This window comes from Lupinus angustifolius, chromosome LG13 (genome assembly GCF_001865875.1).
Source record: "Lupinus angustifolius cultivar Tanjil chromosome LG13, LupAngTanjil_v1.0, whole genome shotgun sequence".
Taxonomy (NCBI): Eukaryota; Viridiplantae; Streptophyta; class Magnoliopsida; order Fabales; family Fabaceae; genus Lupinus; species Lupinus angustifolius.
Window position 1 is genome coordinate 1,423,590 of NC_032021.1, and position 11,022 is coordinate 1,434,611.

At 35.6% G+C, this 11,022-nt stretch overlaps 2 protein-coding genes across 2 annotated transcripts; both read left to right on the forward strand.

The window, feature by feature from the left end:
* Positions 1,312 to 6,785, forward strand: LOC109325530 (adoMet-dependent rRNA methyltransferase spb1). Its single transcript, XM_019557945.1, has 11 exons — positions 1,312 to 1,864; positions 2,327 to 2,374; positions 2,477 to 2,635; positions 2,750 to 2,796; positions 3,245 to 3,401; positions 3,508 to 3,569; positions 3,690 to 3,879; positions 4,156 to 4,245; positions 4,627 to 4,769; positions 4,875 to 5,001; positions 5,607 to 6,785. The coding sequence occupies exons 1-11, from the start codon at positions 1,391 to 1,393 to the stop codon at positions 6,648 to 6,650; spliced, it is 2,541 nt and encodes an 846-aa protein (XP_019413490.1). The 5' UTR covers positions 1,312 to 1,390; the 3' UTR covers positions 6,651 to 6,785.
* Positions 7,489 to 10,001, forward strand: LOC109363221 (probable pinoresinol-lariciresinol reductase 3). Its single transcript, XM_019609402.1, has 5 exons — positions 7,489 to 7,775; positions 7,847 to 7,981; positions 8,657 to 8,900; positions 8,988 to 9,191; positions 9,469 to 10,001. The coding sequence occupies exons 1-5, from the start codon at positions 7,593 to 7,595 to the stop codon at positions 9,633 to 9,635; spliced, it is 933 nt and encodes a 310-aa protein (XP_019464947.1). The 5' UTR covers positions 7,489 to 7,592; the 3' UTR covers positions 9,636 to 10,001.

The window sequence follows — 11,022 nt, forward strand, 5'->3', positions numbered from 1 at the left end:
CCATTGATGTGTACTATTTTTAAATTGACATAATGCATAATTGTAAATGTTATGCAAAGTACATCAGAGAATTATAAAGGGAAGAGGCTAAAATAAATATATTTTATTGTGAACTTTGCTAATGAAATTAGTTAGCGGTTCAACTTTTTGGTTGAGAACATTGATTGTTGATGCACAAGGCTTAAGCATAGAATCACAAGATCAATGGTGAGTGTAGATCAATGAGGAATCAGTGTCGATGTTCTACTTTTATCATTGGATTCTTTTGCTTTTCAGAAGATCGTTGCTTAAACTTGTCGCATGTACTATTACGAATTAAATATAGGAAATTTGTTGAAACATTCTCCTTGCCTCTGAGAACAAATATATGAGATGAAACCAAATATGTTTCCACATATTATTTCTTGAACAAGGAAACCATTTAAAAAAATGAAAATAGGAAATGTTTCCAACTTTTAGAAGGCAAACAAACCCTTAATTACTCTGAATTCTACTGTGCTCAAGAATTAGATTTGAGTTTCCTTGCTCTCCTTATTCTTGACCTACAATGAGTTAATGGTTAAATTGGTGTTTTTTTATACAAAAGTTGATATTTTGCCTTTGTACACTACCATCTAACATACATGACTTTTCCTTCCAACATAAATGAAAGGGTAGCAGTTAGTTGTTGACGGTTGGATCCAATTGTTGTTGAAGAGATGATTCTTTGTTTTCACATAGACTATTCAATCGTGTTCATGAGATGTAGAGCTAAATCGGAGGGTCGAATCCATTGGTCGCCATAGAAGGTTTTAGAAGTTTCTTTCTCATATAGAAACTACATCTTTGAAATTGTCAACTACTCCAACTCCATCCCAACCTCAATCACTTACGACCAACCTTCATCCTATCTCATGTTACTCCTAACATTCACTTTACCCCTTGCAGTCGACAATCATTTTCCTATTACCAATACAACCCAATATGGTTGCGAAATACACTATCCTTACTTTTAAAAAATAAAATACATTGATTTATAATAACTGAGTGTACTATGAGTATTTAAAACTTTCACATGCATAATAAGCTTCATAGCTATACTTAAAATTTAGACAACAACAATAGAAAACAACAAGAAATAACACCAATCGGGTCGGTCAGCCCATTTTACCGGCTATAGTCATGAGAGAATGGTATGAATCTATATAGTTGGAATATCCCTTGAACCTTACTAGGCCTTAACCCATTTAATTGTAGTGGGCCTCAAAATATAGTCCAATATCGAAAACCGACCCTAAGAAAAGTAAACACTCTTATACTACTACTACACGTTTTGCTCTCCCAAAAACATAAACCCTAAAAACCCATAAACCTCAAAGGTTGAAGGGTGGAAGCGTTTTTTGTGTGAGCAATGGGTAAAGCGAAGGGGAAGCATCGTTTAGACAAGTACTATCACTTAGCGAAGGAACATGGTTACAGATCCAGAGCTTCATGGAAACTTGTTCAACTCAATTCCAAGTTCCGCTTCCTCGAATCCTCTCACGCCGTTCTCGATCTCTGCGCCGCTCCCGGTGGTTGGATGCAAGTCGCCGTCCAGCGTGTTCCCGTCGATCACCTTGTCATCGGCGTTGATCTTGCTCCGATTGCTCCTATCCGCGGCGCCGTCGCGATACAGGAAGATATTACTCGGACTGAGTGTAAGGCGAAGATTAAGAAGCTGATGAACCAGCATGGTTGCAATGCGTTTGATGTGATATTGCATGATGGTTCGCCTAATATTGGTGGTGCTTGGGCTCAAGAAGCTATGAGCCAGAACGCTCTTGTTATTGATGCTGTTAAGTTGGCTACTCAGTTTTTAGCCCCTAAGGGCATTTTCGTCACTAAGGTATCTCATATTATGAAAACTAAATTGTTTTTCTTTATGTGGTTGGGCATATGAGAAGTGAATGATTTTAAATTGCAGCTGTTGTTACATTTCATTTTTCTTGGGACTTGTTTGTTTAAACTTTAGAAAGTGATTCTAAAATATTCTGAATAATAGTGATGTTGTTGTATAATTTTTTAAATAAATCTGAAGTTGTTTTGCAGTCGGTTACAATTAAAAATTGCAGTTTGCGTTCTTTGACTCTTTGATGTTGAATTTTTTAGAACCTGAGTTATATAGGATCTCATAATAACTAAGTTACAGCATTTTCAGCTTCTGATTTTTAGTAAAAATCCCACTGAAGAAACATTGTCAATGCTGGAGCTGGCTTTTGTTTTTACAAAAAAATCACTTATTTTGTTAAAAAGTTTAAACAGCTTGCCCATATGATTCTGATTTGTTTTGTATTTTGTATTGTGATAGGTTTTCAGGTCGCAAGATTACAGTTCTGTAGTCTATTGTTTAAAGCAGGTAACAGTTTCCGTTTTGTTTATAAACTCTATTTATGTTTTTGTGTGGGTTGTTTGGAATCATTGTGAATGAGTAAAAACTTCTGGAATTTTTGCATTGCAGCTGTTTGAGAAGGTTGAGGTGGATAAGCCAGCAGCTAGTCGTTCCGAATCTGCAGAAATATATGTTTTGGGCCTGAAGTACAAGGCCCCGGCTAAGATTGATCCACGACTTCTTGATTTCAAGCATCTCTTTCAGGGATCAGCTGAGCCCCAATCGAAGGTAATTAATAATTATTTGGGGTAATGTTGAGTTTGGGGATACCCTTTTTACCTTGTTATATTAATGTATTTCTCTTTTGATATGATATTCTCGTTTGGTGAATCATTGATACAGGTTGTGGATGTACTTAGAGATAATAAACAGAAGAGACATCGTGATGGGTAACTACTGCTTATTTATTTGTTTTGGTTTTACTTGTAATTTGTATTTGTATATGTTGGCATATTCTTTCAATGGGTTATGCTCATCATTATCATTATTTTAAGACGAAGGGTCACTGTTTCTATGCCTTGCGAGTGGACATTTAATATGCTAGCCTCATCATTATTGATCACCCATTAAAAAGTAAATTTGAAGGTTGCCAATGAGTTCTTAGAAATATAGAACATGAGCCGATTTGAGCCGATTTGAGCCGATTTTATATGCTAGCCTCATCATTATTGATCACCCAACTTTTTGAGCCGATTTTATTGCTATTATTCCACTCAACGTTGTAGTTATGAGGAATGAGCACATATATATAAATTGCACTACTTGCTTACCCTTTTAGTATTGTGTTAAACTTCAAATATGTGTTATTCATTGTTGTAAACCACTTCATGTCTACAGTTATGAAGATGGAAACACGACTTTAAGGAAGATGTCTTCAGCTGCGAATTTCATTTGGTCTGATTCTCCTCTGGAGATCCTTGGTTCAGTCACCTCCATAACCTTTACCGATCCTGCTGATTTACAAATCAAGGATAACATGTTAACAACTGAAGAGGTATTTTTCTGTATATTATGTGAACCTGAATTCTGACATAATCATCGGTGATTTGAACAATAATCAATATTGTTAATTATAATGTTTGAATGTCTCTGTATGGCAGGTAAAATCTCTCTGTGATGATTTGAGGGTTTTGGGTAAGCAGGACTTCAAGCATCTTCTGAAGTACGTGGCTTGAATATTTCTCTATGTGATTTTGCCATTTTTTTCTTCTAAAGCTCAATACTGAATGTCTTTCTTTTCTTGTGTGGGTGATTGGTGTTGTTTCTGTTGCTTAAATTGTAGGTGGCGGATTAACATTAGAAAAGCTCTTTCTCCTACTCAAAAGCCCGATCCTACTGCTAAAGTTGAGACCGAAGATGAGCCTAAGGTAGATGAAGATGATAGAATACTCAATGAAATGGAGGAGCTGACAAATGCAATGGACCGCAATAAGAAGCGTGCAAAGAAGCTTCTTGCGAAAAGAAGAGCTAAGGTTTCTGGCTTTACTGTTACTAAATAAGTTGGGATTTGATGCATACTTGAATAAGTTTCCAATTCTACGCAACAATGTTAACATTTTTTTTATGGTTAACGGGTTTGTAAATTATACATGTTGTTTGGTTCAATAAATGGTTTCAGGGCAAGCCTAGGAATGAAAACTTATATATTTAATCCGCTATGTAACATTCTAAGCAGGGTTATGTTTTTGTTCCTTTCTTAAGTAGATGACTTAAGCTAACTCCTTTCTGTATTCATTTGAACTTTGTAGGACAAAGCTCGAAAAGCAACAGGGATGCAAATGGACGTAGTAGAAGATGGTTATGTTGATCATGAGTTGTTTTCTCTTTCCGCTATCAAGGTTTGCTTTCGTCATTTTGGTGATTGAATCACATGCAACTATTCCCGAGATCTGGCAGTTTTCATTTCATTAATTCAGAAGTTAAATGTTAGTTGTCATCTTAGCATATTCTGTAAGAGGGTCCCTCTCTTTGATAAATCAAGAATTTTCATCAGATGAGAAGAGAATTGCATAAGAGAAAAAGGTTAAGTCATTCTCACAAAGAACAAAAACAAAGAAAAACAACCCAATGTGAACATTTTCTTTCTGAAATTTAAATATGTTGTGACATGTGTAACTATGGCTTCATGTTTTACACTTAATGACAAGTCATCTTTTAGGCGGGGATAACTTTTGAAATATTCATTCATTTTGTTTCTTGGCTGTTGTCATGGGTTTCAGGGTAAGAATGATCTTGCAGCTGTTGATACCACTGAATATGAAGGTGATGAGAGGGAAGTGTATGACAGTGATAATGAAAATATCCATGAAGGATCAGAGCATTCATCCAGTGGCTTGGAGGATTCTGATCAAGAGCGTAAAAGGTGATTGGCTGGTTTTTAGTAAAGTTTCCAATGTTCTAAAATGTGGTTACTTGAATTGTTGCTTATAGCTTGTATTGATTTCCTGCTAACGCACCCTGATATTAGGTATGATGAACAAATGGATGAGTTTCTTGAAGGAGCTTATGAGCGGTTTGTGGTAAAAAAGGAAGGAACTGCAAAGCAGAGGAAGCGTGTTAAGAAGTCATATGATGCAGGGAAAGAACTTTTGGAGGTATGTAACGTGCCTTGATTTAAATATGTTAAATGTGGATAAACCGGACACATCCAATTATGACTTCATTCTCTTTGTCTATGTCCCATTTGATTTTTGCTATCATTTTCAATGTCTTGTTCCTCTGTTTTATACTCATGAGTCTACTATCTATTGTCTTGGGTACATTTGGATGGAGAAGGGAGATGAGGGAATTATTTAGGGCACATGTTCTCCCTGTTTAGGAGCTTATATAAATGGAGATGAGGAAAATGAGGGATTCTGATGTGATTCATTAGAACACTCCCATCACTTTTATGAACATATCACAATATCACAACCACCCCTATTTTGGAGAATTTCAATTTAAATTTTTTAAATCTAAGTGAAGAAAAATATTCATTTGATCACAATTCGTCTCTTTTTTCCCTTCAATTTCTTTCCTGCCCTTTCTTTTTCCTCTTGACATCCAATCTTACTCCCAGTGTACTATACTTTCTAGTTCTTATCTCTTGAGGATTGATATTTTTGTAACAAAAACAATTGCGTTTAGTTATTTAGAACATTGAAAGTAAGCATCTTTTTCTTGTGTACATGTATAGATAATGGTCTTTTTGGCTGTGCAGGGTGGTGAGGATGATGGTATTGTTCAGCCCAAATATGATTCAGATGAAGATCAGCCTGTTCAAGAAGCAAATCCTTTAGTGGTGCCACTTAATGATGGTACAGGGCCCACCCAAGAGGAGATCACAAATAGGTGGTTTAGTCAGGATGTTTTTGCTGAAGCTGCAGAGGAAGGAGACTTTGAGAAACACGAGAGTGAAGATGAAATGGATATAGATGGGCACAAGGATAAGAAGTCAACGACAGTAATCAAGGAGAAGAAATCCATTCTGAAAAAAGCCAAAGAAAATAAAACAGAAGCTCCTGCAGCTGTGGTGATAGACAAACCCCAATCTCAAGCATCTAAGGCAGACGACGATTTTGAGATAGTTCCTGCGCCTGGTACTGATTCTAGTGATTCATCCTCTGAATCAGAGGATGATGATATTGAAACCAAAGCTGAGATATTGGCTTGTGCTAGGAAGATGCTGAGGAAAAAGCAACGGGAACTGGTACTTGATGATGCATATAACAAGTACATGTTTGATGACGAGGGATTGCCTAAGTGGTTTATAGATGAGGAAAAGAAGCACCGCGTACCAGTGAAGCCAGTTACCAAAGAGGAAATTGCTGCAATGAGAGCACAATTTAAAGAAATTGATGCTCGGCCTGCGAAGAAGGTGGCAGAGGCCAAAGCAAGAAAGAAACGTGTGGCGATGAGGAAGCTTGAGAAGGCACGTAAGAAGGCGACTGCCATATCTGATCAGACAGAGATATCTGATCGTTCGAAGAGCAAGCAAATAGAAAAACTGTATAAAAAGGCTACTGCTCAACAGAGGCCTAAAAAGGAATATGTGGTTGCAAAGAAAGGTGTCCAAGTTAAGACTGGGAAGGGAAAAGTCCTTGTAGATCGGAGAATGAAGAAGGATGCTAGGACACGTGGAATGGGTAAATCAGGAAAAGGGGGTCCCAAGACTAAGGGCAAGGGTAGGGGTGGCAAGGCTTCCAAGGGAAAAGTACCTTCAAAGGGCTCAGCCAAGAAGGGCGGAAGAAAGGGGAATAAATGAAGCTAGGTTTGGTTAATACTTAATATACCAAGTTCTCTCAGTCATGGGTTTTGTCTTATTATTTGCCTGGCGCAATTTTGTTTGCTTAATTTTATTTCATGCATTGTTTTAATTGGCTGTGTAACAGATCTTATATGAAAGAACTGATAAATTGTTGTTTTTAATAATTTATAAATCTTAAGTTTGTTTTGAATGGTAGATTGAGGAAGATTCTTATATATCAGTTCTTTGTCCATTAACATATTTGATGTATAATAATAATGAAAAGAAGCTTAGGTGTTGTAGGTGGCAATGAATAAAATATGAAAAATATTCAACATTAAAAAGGAAAACAATATATGCAGTGATTATTTACATATTCTTAAAACTACCAATATATGTTCTTCTATTGAATTTATTTTAAATATGGTTTTCATGAATTGCTTAATTAATAATTATTATCATCCCAAATTTTTAGTATTGAGTTTTAGAAATCCGAAAATGAAAAACATTTTAATATTTATATTATGATAATGTAAGTTTTTTACACCATCTGACATTCACATGTTAACTAACATTAATCTTTATGTAAAATATATTTTGGTGGTGCATAATATATTAAAAGTCTAAAAAATATAAAAATCATTAAAAAAATATAATAATTTGTTAACACAAGGTATCTTTTTAGAACTTCTTAACTAAACCTAGGAGAGAGGAGGATGATAAAATTTTACAATGTAAATACACAATAGTTAAAGTGAAGTAATTTAACAATGGCTAGTTTATATATTCAATAATTATATTGCACCATTTATACAATCAAATATCAATTTTATTTTTGTATTTATTACTTTGGCGCGTGGTTGGTTTTGTTGATAGTCCTTGCATTGAAAAAGCCTGATTACCTTCAAATTGCAAAATCAATTTCATCAAAACTCAAAGGTTGCTAGATAAGGTTTGAAAATGGTGGAAAAAAGTAGAATTTTGGTGATTGGGGCAACGGGAAATCTGGGTTACCATTTAGCAGAACAAAGCCTCAAACTTTCCCATCCAACTTTTGTTCTTGTTAGAGATTCTGCTTTCTCTGACCCCATCAAATCTCACAAGCTTCATTCCCTTTCTCATTCTGGAGCAACCGTTCTTAAAGTTTGTTTCTTTATCTCTTATTTTCTATTGTTTCAATTTTTTGGTTTGAAATGTTATTCTTATATGGTCAGGGTTCTCTGGAAGATGAAGCCAGCATTGTTGAGGCAGTGAAGCTAGTAGATGTGGTGATTTGTGCTGTTTCTGCTAAACAGACTCTTCATCAGAAGCTTCTTATCCAAGTTATCAAACAACTTGGCTCCATCAAGGTCATGCATAGTATACCATTTTGTTTTTCTAATATACTAGCATAGAGTATATATATCAAAGAAAAAACATAATGTTCTAACATAACTTTTTGTCTATTTTCTGGAAGAAAAAATATGTTTATTTAGTGCATAATTAAAATTTTGAAAGTTTTAAGAGTAAAGTAAAGTTGAAAGGTAATCTTATTGCGAGCGAAAAAATTAAAAGAAAGTATTGATAACTAGAAGCCAGTAATGAGATAAGTGATTAACATTGAGAAATTTCAGGTCATAGTTGTGTAGAGTAAAATTTTCATCTAGCAAATGTCAGTGAATTCAAGTGCTTTAAAAGAATCCCAAATGGAAAACTAAAGTTTCATATAGTAGGTTCAATAGACATTTCCTAATGATATTTATTTGTTGTCCTTTTGGTTAAGCTCATACTTGAGAACAAATTAGAAATGGGTTTGATAAATGTACAATGAAATGTGCTTCTATGCCTCCAAATCCATGGAGAGCAATGCTAAATCACTTAACAGCTGAAACTTATTCTTTCTTGAACCCATGAAACCTTCAAGTCCTTAAAACACTCTTGCCTTTTCCTTTCATTAAGATATATGTTTTTACTGTTCTCAATATACATGTGTGTGTTAGTATAACATCTGTTCAATAACCCGTTTTTAGTTGTGTGGGCTTCAGAGGTTCATCCCATCTGAATTTGGATCAGATCCTACCAGGGTTCAAGTATCTGAAATTGTTGATGGCTATAATTTCTATGCACCCAAACTTGAAATTCGGCGACTTGTGGAGGCCGAAGGCATTCCATATACTTTCATCTCCTGCAATTTCTTTATGAGCATTTTGCTTCCTTCTCTTGTTCAACCAGGCTTAAAATCTCCTCCCAGGGATAAGGTCACCATATTTGGTGCTGGGAATACAAAAGGTCTTCCTCATCAAGAGTTCTAGGCCATTGTTATTCTTTTAGTGATGTCCTTTTATTTTCTGCTTATTACTGATGGTTTGTTTGCAGGGGTCTTCGTTAAGGAAAGTGATGTTGCTGCCTTCACTATCAATGCAGTTGACGATCCCCATACGTTAAACAAAGTCTTGTACTTGAGACCCCCCGGAAATGTTTGTTCTCTGAATGAGCTGGTTGAAATGTGGGAGACTAAAATTGGGAAGAAGCTTGAGAAATTGCATGTCTCAGAAGAAGTGTTGCTGAAGAAAATCAAAGGTATTATAGATTTATAGTAGTGTATAAAACATATCTAACACTTGACTTCAATTTACGCGTGCCTTATGTTGCTACTTCTTGTCTGTGAAGACTTTAGGAGGTATGAAAAATCATCTCATATAATAAGGTTGTATGAAAAATCATCTCATATAATAAGGTTGTCTGACCGAGGGATATGGGGTCTCTAGTTAAATATATATTCAAAACAACTTATTTAAAAATGAAAATATAAGAGAGAAAGTTCTAATTGAAAGTCTACAACTTTTTTGCATTGCAGAGACTTCTTTCCCTGCCAACTTCGAGCTACTATTTATATATTCTGCTTTCATAAAGGGAGATCACACATACTTTGATACTGAGTCCTCTTCTGGTGTGGACGGCACAGAACTGTATCCACAGCTGAAATATACTACAGTCAGTGAATTCTTAGACACACTAGTTTAGGCTTTGTTGGATGAAAAAAGTATTCTGCGCACAACTTAGGAATTTAGCACAACTTAGGAATGTGTTACCATGTTGAACAAATTAATAAAACTCATTCTTAGCCTGCTTGCTTTGCGATTACCTTGTCCCGAAATCGGGAAGCAGTGGTAGGCACTTGACACAATAATTCAGCAATAAGCTCACATTTTATACAGAAATATGCGGGGAGATGACTATCTTAATTTGCATGACTTGCTGCACTGGCCACCAAGCCTCACTCCTAAAGGAAATGGTATTACCTGATTCTCAGTATTCCTCAACCTGTATGTTATTATGTAGTGTTTGAACTGGTTTGCCAATGAGAATTGCTATGCATTGATTCTCTAAGAATAAAGAATTCTGTTTAGTCTGGTAAATTTTGATGGCCTCTTTTCACTCCCTCTTAGTTAAGCTTGTGACTATGTAAAAAGCCACAAATAAGCACTAAGCAGTATAGTGTGGTACACTAAAAAAGAAAAAGCAGTGAAGTAGTAAAAGTGTAAAACAAGGACTTGGCCCAATATTTCTTGAAAATGAACATGAGTCCAACCCAACCCAAAACTGAGCTGGGTCACTAGGCCATGAGCACATTATTCCGTAGAAGAATGAGCCTGGTCCAGTTGATGGTGTGCTTTTGAGTTTTACTAGTGTTGTTTTATGCTATCTACCTGCAACTGCAAGGGAATCTTTCCCAGAATAGAGAGTGAATTTACAGAAGATAAGTTTTTGCATAAAGCAGAAAGGGGGCCCATGAAAGGAAAAACCAATATCATCTCTCACAATCTAGAGGAACAAAGAGAATCAAGAAGGAGGATGAGACAGGTCCACTATTATATATGGCTTGAAGGTGAAGCAAACCTGAGGCTCTAGTAACTCCAAGATAAAATAACAAGATACCTCATGCTGCCCCATCCAACTAAGTGGTCCTAACTAACAATCAATGCAACCTAACACTGAAAAGTTCCTTTCATGCATATGAAGACATCAATTTATGCTGAATATGGTTATGTCTTTACATACTTTGTTAGGCATTTAACTTCTTAGAGAAGAGTACATGAAGAAGCTTCACAGTTCATGAAACTGGAAAGTAATTGAAGAATGTTACTAAAAGATACCCCAAATCTTAGAAACAGATAAAGAATTAAATGACAATAGTAACATCTTTTTTTCTAGTTTGTGTGACTCTCCTTTGTCTATATAATTATAGCATTTTAAGTTTAACAAACCATGTCAGTTAAACTGTCCCTTAGGATTGAAATGAATCATAACTCATTGGGTGTACTTGAGGGACAGAAAAATCATTCTAATTAATTGAGGAAGTTGAAATGTCTGTCTCCCCCTTCACATTAAGGGCTTTGTATTCATTACT

Bases quoted from the DNA above. Each gene is read 5' to 3' on its own strand.
- LOC109325530 (XM_019557945.1), top strand. From the start codon at position 1,391: ATGGGTAAAGCGAAGGGGAAGCATCGTTTAGACAAGTACTATCACTTA. The intron at 1,865-2,326 runs GTATCTCATATT...GTATTGTGATAG, and splicing joins AGGGCATTTTCGTCACTAAG to GTTTTCAGGTCGCAAGATTA. The intron at 5,002-5,606 runs GTATGTAACGTG...TTGGCTGTGCAG, and splicing joins CAGGGAAAGAACTTTTGGAG to GGTGGTGAGGATGATGGTAT.
- LOC109363221 (XM_019609402.1), top strand. From the start codon at position 7,593: ATGGTGGAAAAAAGTAGAATTTTGGTGATTGGGGCAACGGGAAATCTG. The intron at 7,982-8,656 runs GTCATGCATAGT...TGTGGGCTTCAG, and splicing joins AACAACTTGGCTCCATCAAG to AGGTTCATCCCATCTGAATT. The intron at 9,192-9,468 runs GTATTATAGATT...TTTGCATTGCAG, and splicing joins GTTGCTGAAGAAAATCAAAG to AGACTTCTTTCCCTGCCAAC.